Below are 18,253 nucleotides of genomic sequence, written 5' to 3' on the forward strand. Positions count from 1 at the left end.
TGAGGTGGGTATCTGCATCCAGCAAGCCCAGGCCTGTCCGTTTGGAGCGAGGCCCTGGGTCTGGGGCTCCACTTGGTCCTGTGTGCCCTCCGCTCAGGGAAGGGCTGGCGGCTCTTGGAGCCAGCTGCCTGCACCGCTCGACCGGGGTCTCCTCCAAGTGCCCGAGGACGGAGAGCAGGCGCGGCCACGGGAAGAAAGTTACACGTGTAACAGAATCCCACCACCTGGGCCTTCATCAATCATCCCACCTGGGAGCAGAGTTTAGGGAGTGGGGGACAGCCAGCCCGTCTGCGTCTAACAGATGGAGGCCACTGACATTTATAAACGAATGGACCAGTGCTGAATGAGGCCAATGGGAGACGTGAAGGTTGTCGGAAGGGTCTTTGTTCTAATTATTAGAACAGATGCCTAGCACCCTACTACCTTACATCCGGTGAGCACTTAGCAGATTCTGACATCCTTCCGCATACAGTGTCTCCTTTCATCCTCAGAACAAGCCCGAAGGACTCAGGCCACACAGGTGAGGCTTCCCTTCTACAGATCTGGCTTCCCTTCCAGACAAGGAATCTGAGCCTAGAGATGTTCTGTGACTCCCTCGAAGTTGACTGAGGGACGCAGTTCTCAAACCAGCACCCAGGCTTCATGACTTCTTGGCTAAGAGTGAAGACATATGTCAGAATTCTCAGGGAAGTGTTCCCAAAACATGTATATTTATAATGTATATAAAAGTTCCTTTCTGAGAGTCATGACCCAGACCCTCTGTATCCTAACACTTATTTTGTGCCCAGCACTGTGCTTGACACCTGGGGCCATAGAAAAATCTTCTACTCTTGGAAGAGTTGCAGAACCTGCCACCCAAAACATGCCAGCTCATTATGAGGATTATTTTGAGCTAAAGGTGCTTGAAAAACAGCAGATGCAAGAAGGATGTTCTGATCTCCCCTTTTCTTCCTGAAAACAGGAGATAACTCCCGTATGAAAAATGCCCTCCCAATACCCGGAGAAAAGAAACGTCCTTATCATCAGGGATAGGGAGTCAAGGCTGAGAGAAATCTGTACAAACAGACTTGTTAAAATAACTCATCTTCCTTTAGCCTCCTGACATATTTTAGTTCCGTTTCCACAGCTGCCTCTCTTTCTTCAGCAGAGTTTAAAAGCATTTAGGTTTTGCCACCTCTCTGGGTCTTCATTTTTTTATGAAGGCTCCCGTGGCACTTAAAGCTTATATTAAATAAATGTGTTTACTTTTCTCCTGTTAATCTGTCTTATGTCAATTTAATTCTAAGGCCCAGCAGTAGACCCTAAGAGGGTCGAGGTAAAGTTTTGCCTCTGCTACACCTCCAGAGCTTAATATTTAGGGACAGATACACCTGTCCTACATTAGGTACAAAGGAATAAGTAAGAACTTGGTGCATTTTACAGCAAGAGCGCGTCCCACTTTGGAACTCCTTGATATATATTTGTGGAGTGAACAAATAAGTGAATCAATGAAGTAGGAGTTTAGAGAGGAAGAGATGACTGTAAATGGGGCCATCAGGGGAGGCCTCTAAGTACTGTTCTGGGTGGACGATTAAAAATGGCCACTCTCCATGTGTATAAAACGACTTGTAATGTTTTATTCCTCTTGTTACAGCTATTTCACTTCTAGGAATTTATCTTAAGGGACTTGCCAGAGAGGCAAAAAAGATATATGTTCAACATGTTTATTATAGTGTAATTTATCATAGCAAAAAAGTGGAAACAATGTTAAGGTCCAATAGCAGGGAATTGTAGTACTGAAATGATGGTCAGTCTACCCGATGGAATATTCTACAGCCATTAAAATCAGTTGTAAGAGCACATGTTCTTGACTGGGGAAATATATGTGTGTGGTAGAATTATTAAGGGGGAAGAAAGCAGATTCCAAAAAAGGGTTAAGTCAATGATTATCCAGAAGTTGTAAAGGTGTTTGTGTGTGTCTATTATGACAGTGGTTGTCTGGAGTGAGATTAAAGGTAATTTTTATTTTCAACTTCCAGCTTTTCAAAAGCCCATTTAAAAAAAAATAAAGGCCTTTCTCTTGCTGGCTTTTTGGGGAACTTGGGGTTTGTGGAGCTCTGTGGTCTGGTGGAAAGCCTTTATTTTGAGTTTTTCTTCTGAGCACAGGCAAAGTGGTATAATGTACATGTCTGGACCTGGGACCGCTACGGAGGGAAGGGGCCCAAAGGATGGGCAGAACAAGGGCAATTTAACAATTACAAATGAAAAATAAACAGATGACACACTGTTTACCCAGCACATGGGAGGTACCCAGAGCAACTTCCTTGGGTGCCTCCAGGTCACTTCCCCTGATGGAGAGGTCAGGTGACTTGGAGGAAGAGTCTACCCCTTGGCCTCCTGGATTCTTCTCAGACTCTTGGCAAATGCAGGGAGAAGGCTTACAAGCAAGGGCTGGAGGACCCAGCTGAGTGGCACTAGGAATGGCCAGACCCAGCGGACAGGTGGAGGGCTCCATGGGGAGTGAATTTCCATCGCAGAAAAAAAGTGACTTGCAGGGCGACCTATACTTATTCTCTCTCCCTCCTCCCCTTCTCCTTGCCCTCCCAACCTTGGACCCAAGAAGACTCTTCTGGAGGTGAGGCCTGGCGCAAGGCCCCAAACAGAGGAAAAGGGGCATGTGGTGGGGTCAGAGGTTGGCAAAAGAAGCTTGCACCCTACTTTGAGGAGGACTGTGTTTGCCTCTTTGTACTAGGGTTTCAGTTTGCCAGCTGGTGTTGTCAAGGTACTGAGCTCTCGGAGGCCGGTGTCTGTTTTGTTCATCAGCCCCAGCAGTGTGTGACACAAAGCAAGCGCTCGCTAAAGATTTGTTCCATGATTACTTTGTAAATGATGAGTAGGTATCCGCGTGCTGGAACACCACTCTTCCATCTCTAGGAGGCCTGAAGGCCAAGGCTGCTCAGTGGTAGAGAAGTCAAGTCTGTGTGTATTGTAAAGCAAGGGCACGGGTTTGCCTGGTGTGGGCCTGGTGTCCATTGTGAATTAGGGACTTAATCCCAAATGGGGCATTTGCAATGCAGACCTTTGGTTCTTTTGTTAAAGAAGTCTGACATTTCTGCAGACTCCTGCCCAGGTGTTTTCTGTTTCCTCTTCTTCTTCCAAAGGTGATCCTTTCATTCATGCATTCAGCTAGTATTGTTTGAGTACCATGTTCCAGACTCTGTTCTAGACACTGGGGATATAGAAGAACAAGAGACACCCGTGGGTGCTGGGGCGCATTGGCTGCTGACAGGCCGATGTGTTTACACTCAAGTGCTCTGTATGTTTATAAAGGTTTTCTGGAAACAAAGCCTTCAACTAGAAGAGAGTGCAGAAGCATCAGACGGTGCAACAGGCCCTAAGTGAGACAGGACGGCATTTTCTCCACACAGATGCAGGGATGGAAGGGATGGAAAGGATGAAAAGCATAACAGTTATGTTAATAACAATTTGGAGAGTTTAATGGTTTAGGAGACAAATGCAAGTAAGGTCATGTATTTGGTAGTCCTCCCCTGAGGGAGGGGGAAGAACAAGGGGTTAGAAGCAGTTCTAGGTGCTGCCTTTATGGTCTCTCCTCTCCCAGGGGATGGTCAGAGTTAGGTGGCCACCCCACCAGCTCTTCTGTTGAAGGCATTATGTCTAGAAAACCCTATGGCTCCTGGATTCTTAAGAACTCATGGCTTCTGCTACAGTGGCCCAAAGGGAGCCCACGAGGGTCTGGTCTAGCATTTGGGGACAAAAGAAAGGGGTAGCTGGAGCTGTGCGTGTCCAGGCCAGATCAGCAGAGTAGGAGATATGGATTCAGAGCAGGGCTGTGACCAGTCCAACAAAGCCATCACCACCTCAACACCTAGCTTCTTGACACGTTTCATGTGTGATCACCAGCCCTGTGACTGTCAGGGACGCAGGACAATGCCAGGGCTCTGGGACTGAGCCCAACATCCACCCACCCCTGCCCGAGCTTCTGAACTTGTTGGGGGCCAGCCCCACAGTGGGAGGAGACAGGCCTCATCCTAGGAAGGCCCTGGGCCTGGGAGCAAGTCCTCGGCCAAGGTGTTGCTCTAGTGAGAGGGATCCGCCCCAGGCCTTGAATTGTTTCCCCCTCTGTTCAGAAGGGTGAACTGGATAGAGGACTTCATGACTCTGAGTAGGAGAAAAGTGAACATTTAATGCCACCATAGTTTGATTCTTTTTAAACACCAGATTCTTTTTTGACAACATTTTTCACCTCATATGCCACAAAAAAGTCAGAGATCGTAGCCAGCAAACAATGTCTTCACACTGGAAATGGCACACAGCTTAATGAAGTCATGTCACCAGGTTTTAAGAACTATAACTTTCTTTTCCAGACTGTTCTCCAGGTAGCCTGCTCACATGTATCATGATCAAGCCAACGGCTAACTTATATCGCTATGCGAAGGCCCATACACAAAGCCAGCCTGTTTGCAAATAGGCTGTTGGGACCTACCCAAGTACAGAATGGTTGAATTTCTGACTTTAACAAATGAATTTTATTAAAAGTTTTTAACAGCAAACACTTGTAAGCTAAGAACTTAATTTTTAAAATGGCACCAATCTTTTATCCAAATAGTGAATTTAAAACAATGACATTAAATACCACCATTGAATTTAAAGTAAGATTTTATGAACTTGTTTATGAATTCGCTGTTTCTGACACAATAAATGCACTTGGGCAGGTCTTGTCTCCAATTTTCAAATTGGCCCATTTCTACAGATTAGCATATTTATATACACATACATACATGACTAGAGCTGAAGGGACCACAAAGATCATTTAGCACACTGTTCTCCTTTTACAGATTAGAAAACTGTGTTGCAGAAATGTTGGGTAATATATCCAAGGCCATAGGACTATTGTCAAAACTGGAGTTAGAACGCAGGTTTTCTGTTCTATGTTCTTCCACCATGTCACATACCTTCTGTACACATGCATCCGTATACACCCCCGTGCACACACACGTCAGTACATCAGTGTGGTGTGTGTCCACATATCCACACAGACCTGGTGCAACAGCACCTCATGGGAAGAGTCCAAGATGCCGGACTCAGATCCCAGTTCTGCTATAAAACTACTCTGTGAACTTGGGCCAATCATTGGCTATTGACTTCAGTTTCTTCATCTAAAATGATTATCCCCAGCTCCCGAACAGAGCTTTCATTTCTTCAAAGCACTTCCCATCAACTATACCATTTTCTCTTTACACTCTCCCAGAAGGGCAGCTATTATGACCCCCAACCTTCCATCTGGGAGCCTGAGGCCCAGCAATGTGAAGCGACTTGCCCAAGGTTGCATAGCGAGTGAGGAAAGCAGGCCTGGAGCCTGGTTTCCTTACTCTGAGCTCAAGGCTTTTTCTCCTAGGTTTAGCTGCCTCTCAAATGAGACTACTGACCCCAGTCCCTCCTGGCCTCTCAGGGATCCAGTGAGGGGACAAGATGCTTTAAGTATTATGGGTTGTAAGACTCACTAAAGTGCTTTGGTTTGTCCAGAAAAAACAGGTACTATATATATCCAAGGTAAGGAACTTCAGTTTCCTCTTCCAGACCCCTTCAGTAACAGCAGGGGTGGGGGGTGGGACGTCTTAGGGAAATGTAGGAACCTAATACTGTCTGCAATTTTCAGAAATTTAGTGTTGAACCAGCAGGAGGAGGCTGGATCCTCGTTCACTCAGGCCTGTGGAGGCTGATTTCCAAGACCGTTATCATCAAATTCAAAAGGAAATGATCTTTTCCTTTTCAGCTACTTACTTTAGAAACAAATTAGGTTTTGAACTAAGCCCTGGACTTTGAGGATTGGATCCTAATCCCTGTTTTCCTGTTTTATTTCTCTTTCCTCCCCGCTGCCTGTGTCTCTGTTAACAGAGCTTGTTAGAGTGAGGAGAAAAACCAGCCATAGGCAGATCCACCAGACTTACACTTTGATGCATAGCACTTGGATAGCATTTCCAACCACGGTGTATAAATAAATTATAAAACACGAGGCGCCACAAAACAACATCCTGAGTTTACAAATAAATTATAACTTCTTCATAAACTGAATATGACAGTGTGGGGTGTTGGTTAGCAGTACGGGGAATGAAACAGTGAGCCTTTTGAGTTTCGAAGGTGATTTCTACATCTACATAAAATAGATGTGTGAGTGCCAGGATTTCAGCACTCGCCCTACACACATGGACGTTGGGAACTGCATCTAGAGAATATTGATTATATGCACTAAAGGTTTGATGCCACCTCAAGCACTTCAAGTATGTCCGCTATTATGGCATCATCTCTGGTTCCGAGCAGGGCCACCCCAATGCAGAATGCATTGTTTAGGGATGGATAAGCAGCTTCTAAAACTTTGCAAAAACTTTTTCTGAGAAGATGAGCTTCTCCTGGATTGGAATTATGCTGTTATCTGGAAATGACGAGCAGCTTGGAATAGATACGTATTTTGTCGGGAAGATTGCTAAGGGACACAATTTGTGAGTTTTTACCCACAAATGTTGACAGATCTTTGCTGGAGGAGGAGAAAGAGAGATTATAATTCAAAGGAACACTATATTCTATTACCTGTCCACCCACTCCTGCCCCCCCCCAAAAAATTTTAGACCATTTACTGGCATTTGTCAATGAAACTGAGTGTCGGTTTTGCTTCACTGGGCATAGAGAAAAGTGGGCTGCACGGGCCTTTCTTCGTCAGTCAAGTTTCAGTGTGGCAATGTTGAAGAGCGTGCCCTGTGGGGGAAGATGGGCCGTACTGCCTGGGTGGCGGCAGGCAGGCCCCAGGGCCAGCGCCAATGGGTGATTTATTCAGCATCAGTTTGTCAAGAACAGGGTTTTCAACGTGTTTCTTACTTGCATGGTTTCAGGGTTTAATATACACTGCCCTTAAAAGTGAGGAAATCTTTAAATATGTGCTCAAGGAGTAGGGCTAATCTTCCAGCAGGAAAAGAACACTGAATAAATTCATGAATTCTTCTGGTTTCAATTTTGAAATTAACTCATCTTTAGTAATTTCTGTTACAGCCCAAACCCTTCTTGGAATAGGGATTTAAAAACATTCACCACATCATTATTTATGGTGGGAGCGTTGATTACAGATCAGCAGTGGCCAATGACACAGGCAACTGTGTGTAGAGCCAGGGTAATAAACGCTTGGGCTCTTGCAAGCCCTGCCTCTATCCCAAGAAACCCAGATCAGACAGCTGCTTTTGAATAGTAACACCTAAAAGGCTGATGGATTAACCAAGATTCATGATCAGCATCAGAATCTGAGGCCCAAAAAAGGGCTCTTGCTTAACATGAACAGAAATCCGAGAACCGGCACAAGATATATATGTGTCCGTGTCAGACTTTTTGAACCACTGCCCTGGATGGGTTTTGTGGCTATGATGTAGTCACCACCACCTTCCAGGAACACAGACTCCAAGCTTAAGACTAATTTATGACAAATGGTGAGATTCCTGCCTGCCGAATTCCCCACTCTGGGCTGCATGGCATTTTATCCCAGCTCTCTCCTCTCCCCAGCATGGGGTCCCTTGTATGAGCCCCACCTGAGTCAACACAGAACCAACCTCTGCATTTACATCTCAAGCTCCCCACCTTCAGAATAGCAACTGCAGATAAAACAACAGACAGGATGTTTCGATTTCAAATCTGGAAGAGATGAAAGTTAGTGACAGCTTCCCCATGATGTAGAGGGGAATTCAAGGACAAGAATATCAAGGGTTGCAGCTCTCAGGTGGGGCTTGAGAGCCCAGGATAAAGCAAATTCTCACTCTGTGGCAACATGAAACACCCCTCATGAAATGCAATATGGATTCACTCCCCGGAAACAACATCACTATTCCACTTTTGGGCTCTGAGTTTTGCTTCCACCTCACACTAAACTATTTGGAGAGGGGAACAGATTTCAGACAAAGAATTAAGGCTTCCACATCTAAACGTTAATTTCAAATAAATATTTTTCTGGTCCTTTCATTTGTGGATAATAAAATGGAATAATGGGTTCTTTGACATTCCCTTTGCCTTCCTAGGTTATCTGTCACCAAAACCACAAGGAGACCTCGACCTGCCTCACACCTGGCCATTGAATGAGGTGTTCTTCAGTTATTAGAACTGCTACAGAACAGCTGACCAGCTGTACAATCAACTTATAGGTAGAACCAGGCATAAGCACATTATAGCATAAAAATCATGATTTCTTCACATGGTTTACAAATACTTGGTGTGTTAAGATGTTTGTAGCTTACTTACGTTAGAAAAGAAAGGAAAGGAAAAGAAAAGTAAGGAAAAAAGCCAATGGACAACCTCCATGCCAAGTTGTTCTCCTACACCATGGCCAAAAGCATCCTGTGAGAAGCTCCATGGTGTGGCATCTTGCGAGGCCAATCTGACTTGGTAAGAGAGCTCCTGGTCTCATTCAGCCCTTTGGCTATCTCATAAAGTTGCTACAAACATGTAGAGCAGGTTTAGGCAGGAGGCAAGCGGAAAGCCACTCCCCTAGGAAAGTTTCCACTGATCAAGATTTTAATTTCTGTAGATGTTTCCGCTTAGTCTCACTCCAGGAAAGGCACGAAGGCCCCAGTGCTGGCCTGCTAAGGAAGTCAGCACAGTGAGGTAACCTGTGGGAAAGACATGGCCAGGGCGAAAGCTAAGGACACTGATTACTAATCAAGTGCGTTTGTTTCCAGCAAAGACTAGGATACTCACCTGTGACAATTCCTCAGTTAAAGGCTTTTCATGAAGTGGTGTATATCAAACCAGCAACCAAAGAGGTGCCGAATGGAAAACCCAAACAAACTCAACAGATTGGCATCCTTTGGGGTCCAGAAGCTTCCATTATGCTGCTGTTGAACAAGGCCATTAACACAAGTGCTGAGACCAGAGGTGCACCCAGAGCCATGGGGCTGCCCTGCAGAATGAGGTTAGGGTGTGGGACCCCTGCCTTCCAAGGGGACAGACACACTTGTTAAACTAGAGGGGGAAATGATCCGCTCTGGAGTAACTTTTCACCATATTATAGCCCGTTTCAGCTATCGGATGGGAGTGCAGCTTCTATGTGCACCTCTGCATAGGAGCGTGCTCTAACCAAACACAGAGCCAGACTTGTCATCCACAGAGCTGGCTTCCAGTCTAGGGGGCTGACTTCCCAAACAAAGCTAATGGGGCCATCTGTGCCCCGTTCTGACCAGTAAAGGACTGGTACTATGAAGCTCACAAGACTATGGTTCCCACTTACTGAGTTCAGCTGAGCTATGCTGGGCTACACGTGTCCTGAAGAGCATTGTCAAAGAAATGCAAAGGTTCCTTTTCCTTGGGGAGCAGTTGGGGCTGAGGAGTTGGTTAGCCAGGACTGCCTCACCTGGAAATAGGCTCATGGAGATATGCTGCATTTGAGGGCAAAAAGAACAGGGAAAACCCTGGGCACCTCTATCAGTGGGCAGGCTGCAGGGGCCTGGGAGAGGGCCCTGACCTGGAAGGTAGGCGAACGCCCTGCTGTTCCACAGCTGTTATTAGACAATCCCTGGGTTTCCATCACTAAAATGGGTATAATAGTCCCTAAGGGAATTGTGGCAGGGATGAACATCTCAATTTGAGAATGAGGTCCAAAGTCAAGCCCTGTACATCCATATGCATGAAACTCTGTGCCCTGCCTCGCTACAGGTGTGTGATGTATGACAGGAAAACTTTCTCTGCCTTCAGGTGTCAAGGTTGAGTGGCCAAGCCTAGTTGTTTCTTGGGATGGAGGCTTTGGTTCACACGAGGACTGGGACTTCTTGCATTTAAGCAGCACCCTGGGCAAGAGAAAAGTTGTGCAGCCTCACATCCATCCTTGTTCTGGACCAATACTGTTGGGGTCTCTGAGCATCTACAAGCCCAAGAAGGTCTCCAAACTGGGAAAAATCCTCTGCTCTAATAAATTTGCAAAACTAGGGAGCAAAAATATATGGCTCTGCTGAATCGGTTCAAGGTCTCAATCCAGAGTCTTTGGAATAAAAATGAATATGAAAAATGTTATGAGGGCCATGAAAACCCTGGATTCGTGGGTAAAGGAACTAGTATATGTGTTCAGGATGTGTGAGGGGAAACTATTTGGAACAAACATCCCACCCAAAGGGTAAGCAGGGCCCAGGTCACAGAGGCTCCTTTCCCCCTAGAGACGCAGCCCTTTCTCCTCTCTTTTCTCTCCAGCTCACGTGCACCTGCTCCATGATCGACCTCCGAGTCTGCCCGCTGACACTGCCACTCGTAGGAGCTGGCATTGAGCATCACCTGCTGTTCCAACCTTCTTTGGAAACACACTGGCTTGTGCCCGGAAGTCTCTATCTTCTGTTTGAGTGGCCTTCCCAGCAGAACCATAGCAGACAGTTAACATTTATTCATATGCCATACCGATTAGGAAATAGCTCTACAAACACAACTTACTTAGAAACAGCAAGTCAGAAATAGGATAAAACACCAAGAGAAAACGAGCTGTAAATACATTGCAAAAATGTGTCTGATTTTCTTTTTTGTTCGTTTTGTTGTTTTCATCTTGACTAGCACCATCTGTACACAAGAAAGTATGAACATAAATGTTTGGATAATAACAAAGATTTGCAAGGCACTTCATCAGTCATTCGGAGTAACTTGTTTTGTTTTCACTTTCCACAGCAATCCCACGTCCACCCTCGCCTTTTCTCACAAACCAGGAGAAGAGTGAGGTCTCTTTTGCCAGCATTTCTTATGTACAAACAAGTTCTTTAAAGTTCCTCAAAGTGCTTTTTCAGTCTCACGGGGGCTTCCACGTCCCTTGGGTTTCCCATCATTTTCTCCTCTCCTGCGTGTTTGGTGTTTGCACCTTTCCTACAGAAAACAAAAGAAAAATCACCTTCTGCTCCACGCTCACTCCAGACTTGCCACCGACCTTCGTCCTCCTTCCGTGGTCACTGAGCGCGGCCAGCACCGAGGGCCCGCCGAGCGCGGCTGCCTGCGGACAGGGAGCGAGGGCCGGCCGGGCGGCGGCTCCCGTCAGCGGCGCCGGGAGGTGATGTCGAAGCAGGTGATCATCATGAGGTGCGCCTTGCAGAAGTTGACGCGGCTCTCCAGGCGCTCCGTCACGCACTCCAGCGCTTCCAGGTACTCCAGGGAATCCAGCTCCAGAACCTGCTCCAAGTCAACTGCAAAGAAGGAGAAGCCCGATGGAGACGTGCGGCCAGCGGGGAAGGGTGATCGGACAGCTCAGCCATGCCGGCCCGCGGCTGCTGCACCTACACCTGTACCTGCACCTGTACCTATACCTGCGCCTGTACCTGCACCTGCACCTGCGCCTACACCTGTACCTGTACCTGCGCCTGTACCTGCACCTGCACCTATACCTGCGCCTGTACCTGCGCCTGCACCTGTACCTGCACCTGCACCTATACCTGCGCCTGTACCTGCACCTGCGCCTGTGACGGAAGGTCTTAGGCAGCGCTGCCACACCCTCCTGCTCAACCCTCTGCCGCTCTCAGGTCGAGAACAAAACACTTCACTACTTGTAGTTATATTGGGGCCCTTCGTTCCAATGATAACGTTAGACCCCTGACATTTTACTGTGACTCTACTGAGGGACAAAGTGACATCAAGCTCTCCCCACCTCCACCATCTCCATGACAGGATTTGGGACTCTACCAGCACCATTTTCTTTATTAACTAGAAAATAAATAAAGCTTCAAGCTGAGGTATGGAGAAACCCTTCCTTTTTGGGGTCTCACCTGAATGATGTTTATACCTCTGCCTGCTGATATAAGTGTGTTGCTCTCTGGTTAGTCCCTCACACAGCTGTGTGCAGCTGCCTCTCTACGCAGTGACCCTGCCTCTTGGCACTTCCTGTACAGTTTCATATACTCACTGGCCCTTTGGGAACTAGGGTGATGATGGAATCTATGTTAATAATTAACGATTCTTAGACTCATAGACATAAAGAACAGACTTGTGGTTGCCAAGGGGGGGGGGGGGTAGGTAGGGGTGGACTGGGAGTTTGGGATTAGCAGATGCAAACTAGTATACATAGGATGAATAAACAACAAGGTCCTACTGTATAGCACAGGGAACTACATTCAATATCCTGTGATAAACCATAATGGAAAAAATATAAAAAAGAATATAGATGTACGTGTGTGTGTCACTGAATCACCTTGCTGTACAGCAGAAACGAACACATTGTAAATCAACTATACTTTAATGAAAAATAATAATAATTACGATTCTGTGCTCAGAAGCTGAGATTTAGGACCCAGATGCTGTCCCTAATGTTCAGGCCTGCACAGTTAAAAGCCTGTCTCCTTCAGTTCCTCAAGGGCAATTATCTGAGGCCACCCTCTCCTGGCCCCCGGCCACTACTTGGTCCAGTGGTGACTGGGCAGGGCGGTAGGCTGCTACAGAGTGCCCAGCATGGAGAGGACAGGCATGGGCAGCAGCCAGGGCAGTGGGGGTGGCCCTGGAATCCAAGGCAGGAGACTTGCACTTGACTCCCAGGTCGGCCACGCCTAATCTTTGCTGCCAAAGGGTCCTTAAAAGTAACAGGAGAGTCATAATCCCTAGTCTGCCTACCTTCCTAACTAGAGTTGCCATGAAGAGTAGAACCAAAAAGAGACGGTGAATGTGAATGTGGTCTGAGAACTGTAACAAGCTACAGGAACATCAAGGGCTGAAATCAAGGCTGACTTCTTTTATAGGAGACTTAACTGGGCTCAGAGAAGTGAGGCGTCCTGCTCAGGGTTACGCAGTTAATAAGGACCGGGGCTGGGAATGAGGCTGAGGCTCCTGAATACCGGTCTAATATTTAAAAACCAAACAAAACCCCTCACCATACCATAACCACATCAGCTATATTATTGGATCACCTTGGAAATTTTAAAAAATGGATTCCAGAACATTTATTTCTAGCCAACACCCAGCCTATTACCCACACCCAGGGAACAGTCAGAATACAGTCTCATTGATTTTTGGGGGGTCATTTTTGGTTTCAATTCATCTTGAAGAAACAATCTGTGTTTCTCCTTTCACGTGGCCTTCTGTTCATTACCTTTCTCAGCATCAAAAAATCCCTGATTCCTGATGTGAACAAAGGCAAGAAGGAAGGGACCGTTTCCTGGAAGCATCTACATATGTACCGACGTTTAAGCTGCTCCCATCCTGGGAAAAAATGTGACTTTGTAAGATGAAGACAATTATCAAGCCTGCCTTAGGCATAAATAGCTCTCAAAAAATGTTAATGAAAACAGCAGAAAGGAAGAGGAACTGCTGAATGGGCACCCCTGGGATCTTGAAGCGCCTGAGGATTAATGGAAGAAGGAAAAGGGTGTGCACAGGTGGGAGAAACATAGCATTAGGCTCCATGTTTATGCCGCGGCCAGACTTCAGCTAATGTCCTCGTTCGTGTCTTGTCTGCCCTATCACAGCCTTAGATGGAAATACCCTAGGGAGCAGGAGTTCATGTCTCTGGTCCAGATTTCTAACAAGGGACCTACCTTGCTGCATCATGCAAGCAGGTACTGAGGAAATGTCTCCTGTTGAGGATAGCTATTTTGTTAACTCGGGGATAATACAAACACTAATTACTACCGGACATTGCTCCTTCATCACGGGCAGGCAGTGTAACCAGCACTGGACTGATAGTAACTCGTTCACTCTCACAACAACCTTATGAGGTAGGCACCATTATGTGCCTACCATTTGACAGTTAAGGAAATCAAGGCTCAGAGAGGTTAAGTGTCTTACCCAAGGTCTCACAGCCAGCTTCCAAAGTGGGTCTGCATGACTGTGGCTGTCACCACAAATGGTACAACTCAACAAGGTAAGATGCATCACAGACTGGTCCCAGTGCCCTGTCCTCCTTTAGGTTCTTTTGATCCTCATATGCACTCATGAGGTACTCAGGGGAGATGTTATTACCTCAGTGCTATGGAAAGGAAGCCGCCTGAAGACATACTGTGAAAGTGGCAGGGCACAGCTAGAAGACCAGCAAATTCTGTCCTTTCTTCTTTGCCCAGGATCATTTCACCCAGTATTTCTTAAACCTAAGCCCCAGACTCTGCCTGTCATGCTCCTGGCACTGGCCTGGGAATGCTGGGGAGAGGGTGATGTGACCTTCAGGGGACAGTCGTGAAGAGAGGGAGGCACAGGGAGGCTGAGGGGCTGGAGGGAAGAGCTGGTGAGTGCCAGACAGGAAAGGAGGGAAAGGAACTTTAGTGGAAGTAATGTATTTTATTTCAGAGACTAAGCCGTCTAGCATTGGGCCCCCATATCAATGAAACAGTTGGGACCAGATTTGAGCTTTTATTTTGTGGTAAATGGAACGGTTCGAAACAAATAAATAAGAAACAATTGACTCCATCTTTCAAAGGGAGCAGAATTGTTCTGAATTGTTATTAGATGGTTACTGTCATCCTGGGCTTTCTATTAAATGGAAATAACACTGTGAATGTTATTCTTTTCACTCAAAAATGTTTTTCTTGCTTTCTGGGTTCTTTTTGAGGCTTTTCTAGGATTGCACATTCTACCCTATTAAGCACTCTATAAATTCTTGTCTATTTCAGGCTAGATATGCAATGTGATTTTGTGGCCAGGGAGCAGATTGGTAATACAGTCTCCATGTCTGGGTGAGCGTCCACCAAACGTAGGGGGAAAAAAAATCTCATTTTCAGGTGCTTTGGACTGAGACACATAAGAAATAATCGTGCAAGAGCAATACTCACCGCCCTGCTGCTCACACCCCTCCCACCTGCCCCCTACAGAGCGGGATTGCGCTCAGGGAGGCCATCTCCAGCCAAGGGGCATGGAAGGCCCTCAGGTTCAGACAGCGTCTGTGTCCCTCTCAGCCTGGCCTGTTTAACTGGTGAACCCAGGAGTCGCAGTGATGGGCCTTACATTCGCTGAGCCACTTGTTGGGATCCAGCATCAGATACTGTTTCGTCGTCTCCAGCTCCTTCATTAGCCACTCGTACTTGGCTCGGACCTCGGCAATTCTCTGCTGGCGATGCTCCAGGATTTTCAGCTTTGCATTGAAGCACATGACCTCCTAGTACACAGATGGGAAGGAGATGGGGGTGGAGGGGGGAGGGGAAAGGACCTTCAGCTCAAATCCAGCCCAGGCAACCTCTTCTGGAAAGGAATACTTGTGCTTATGGTCAGTGCAAAAGGAGCAGGTCACTGGGAAGTTTGGGAGGGAGCTGGGGGCTCAGCTCAGACAGCCCACTCACGGGGTAGGGCTATCACTGGCATATCTCAAATTTAGAAGGCGGCTGGTGCTCCAAAATGGAACCAGGAGAGCCTTCAGAGGTCTCCGGGCGGAGAAACAGGCTGCTCTCCCGAGCTGGGTGCACGGGCCCGTCTCCCGCCGGAAGCCGCTGGGAGTCTCGGTGGCCTGCGCCCTCTTCTAGGGCGCGGCCTCGGCGTCAGCCCGGGGACCTCCTGGGGGACCGCCGCCGCGTGGGGAGGGGGAGGCGCACCTTGCTGCTGCCCCCTCGTCGCCGCTGCAGCCGCTCCACGTCGTCGATTTCATAGACTTTAATCTCAAAAGGTTCCCCGAGGCCCCTCTGGGTGCTGCGCAAGGGGCCGTCCACCCAACGGACCCCTGCGCTGTTGGCCGGTTTCCTCACAGGGGAGGGGGTGTCAAGGGACAGCGCCGGGATGAGCCTCCGTCTCTGGGAACCTAGGCAGGGGATTAAGCCTAAAGTTAATCGTTTTGAATTTCTATCTTTTTTTTTTAACGTCTTTATTGGAGTATAATTGCTTTACAATGGTGTATTAGTTTCTGCTTTATAACAAAGTGAATCAGTTATAGATATACATATGTTCCCATGTCTCTTCCCTCTTGCGTCTCCCTCCCTCCCACCCTCCCTATCCTAGCCCTCTAGGTGGTCACAAAGCACCGAGCTGATCTCCCTGTGCTATGTGGCTGCTTCCCACTAGCTATCTATTTTACGTTTGGTAGTGTATATATGTCCATGCCACTCTCTCACTTTGTCACAGCTTACCCTTCCTCCTCCCCATATCCTCAAGTCCATTCTTTAGTAGGTCTGTGTCTTTATTCCTGTCTTACCCCTAGGTTCTTCATGACCGTTTTTTTTTTCTTAGATTCCATAAAGATATATGTGTTAGCATACGGTATTTGTTTTTCTCTTTCTGACTTACTTCACTCTGTATGACAGACTTTAGGTCCATCCACTTCACTACAAATAACTCAATTTCGTTTCTTTTTATGGCTGAGTAATATTCCATTGTATATACGTGCCACATCTTCTTTATCCATTCATCTGTTGATGGACACTTAGGTTGCTTCCATGCCCTGGCTATTGTAAATAGTGCTGCAATGAACATTTTGGTACATGACTCTTTTTGAATTATGGTTTTCTCAGGGTATATGCCCAGTAGTGGGATTGCTGGGTCATATGGTAATTCTATTTGCAGGTTTTTTTGTTTGTTTGTTTTTTGTTTTTGCGGTACATGGGCCTCTCACTGTTGTGGCCTCTCCCGTTGCGGAGCACAGGCTCTGGACGCGCAGGCTCAGCGGCCATGGCTCACCGGCCCAGATGCTCCACGGCATGTGGGATCTTCCCAGACTGGGGCACGAACCCATGTCCCCTGAATCGGCAGGCGGACTCTCAACCACTGTGCCACCAGGGAAGCCCTATTTGCAGTTTTTTAAGGAACCTCCATACTGTTCTCCATCGTGACTGTATCAATTTACCTTCCCACCAACAGTGCAAGAGGGTTCCCTTTTTTGAGTTTTGATCTTTTAAATGTAGTTTTGATGCAAGGGCTGGCGGCATGACAGGGCTGTCAGAGCCTGTGGCAGAGCTGTGTTTGAACCCCTCCAACCTCCCACCTCCCGCCTCAGCATCCACTTCCTTACCTGGCACTTGCTTTACCTCCACAAGCTCAGATGTCCCCCCTTACCTGTCGAGCCACCTGTGGTCTCCCCCCTGAAACACACACGCTGGAGGACACGAGAACTGAGAGTCACCCTGGCCACACCCTCAGCATGGACAAGGGTTACCGTGAAATTAGAGACGTTCCATTAGCGAGAAAAGATCCTAGTGTTTGGTATTGTGGTAGGAGGAGTTTATTTGCTTCTAACAACAACACTGGAATAAGCACTGATTATGCCAGGCCCTACTTATCGTGCCTTACACACTGTGACGGAGACTGTGAGCTGCCCCCCAGTACCTGCCCCCCTCTTCTTCCTCTGCAGAAGACCCTGAGTTGGAGCAGGGCACACGGCCACCTAGGTGTACCCTGTGAGGTACATGTGACTTAAGCTCCACCAGTGCAACAGAAGAAGAATTGCCCTGTGTAACAGCTAAAAAGTGTCCTGGAAGGATGAGGTCTGCTCTCCTCGTCCTCTCGCCTTTGTCCTGGATGGAATATGGGCCTGTTGGCCGGTCCATGACATGAAGATCGTAAACAACAGAAAAACAAGAGAAGGAACCTAGATTCCTGACACCCTGGAGACCTTCACAGTGGTACATGTGTTACAACTGAACCTACATTGACACGTCATTATCCATACGGATACCCAGGGTCCATAGTTTACACTGGGGTTCACTCTTGGTGTTTACATCCTGTGGTTTGGACAAATGTGCAATGATATGTGTCCACCATGATACGATCACACAGAGTATTTTCCCTGCCCTTAAAACCCCCTACACAGACTTTTACATGAGAAATTAATCTCTATATTGTTATTAGGGTTTTCTGTCACAGACAAGCCTAGTATCTAATTTAATTCTCACAGAAGCAGAAACTAAGGTACAAAAGACTTCAGTAACTTGCCCAAAGTCTCAGTGTTCCCTTGTTTAAAAAATCCATTGCCGGGCTTCCATGGTGGCGCAGTGGTTGAGAGTCCGCCTGCCGATGCAGGGGACACAGGTTCGTACCCCGGTCTGGGAAGATCCCACATGCCGCGGAGCAGCTGGGCCCGTGAGCCATGGCCGCTGAGCCTGCGCGTCCAGAGCCTGTGCTCCGCAACGGGAGAGGTCACAACAGTGAGAGGCCTGCGTACACCCCCCCAAAAAAAATCCATTGCCCACATTCTCTACCAAAATAAAAAATAAAAATATCAGATAATAAACGATTTCCCTAAAGGATGGGTTATAATTAAACATCACAGAACTTGGCACATAGTAGGTGCTCACTGAACATGAATATCCTTTTGAGTTTTTTCTTCATAATCTATTTGAGGAGATGAAAAATACACAGAAATCATAGA

At 47.1% G+C, this 18,253-nt stretch overlaps 1 protein-coding gene across 1 annotated transcript in view; it reads right to left on the reverse strand.

The window, feature by feature from the left end:
• Window positions 1-4,179: 4,179 nt before the first annotated feature.
• KIF26B (kinesin family member 26B) overlaps window positions 4,180-18,253 on the reverse strand; it is a 490,504-nt gene continuing 476,430 nt past the window's right edge. The window contains exons 13-15 of the mRNA XM_029228705.1: window positions 15,492-15,694; window positions 14,911-15,061; window positions 4,180-11,177 (exon numbers count right to left, since the gene is read on the reverse strand). Of these exons, the coding sequence (XP_029084538.1) occupies window positions 11,029-11,177; window positions 14,911-15,061; window positions 15,492-15,694 (503 nt within the window). The 3' untranslated portion in view covers window positions 4,180-11,028. The remainder of the gene's footprint in view (window positions 11,178-14,910; window positions 15,062-15,491; window positions 15,695-18,253) is intronic.

The sequence above is a fragment of the Monodon monoceros genome, unplaced genomic scaffold (assembly GCF_005190385.1).
Source record: "Monodon monoceros isolate NGI ecotype Baffin Bay Population unplaced genomic scaffold, NGI_Narwhal_1 Super_Scaffold_18, whole genome shotgun sequence".
NCBI classification, from domain to species: domain Eukaryota; kingdom Metazoa; phylum Chordata; class Mammalia; order Artiodactyla; family Monodontidae; genus Monodon; species Monodon monoceros.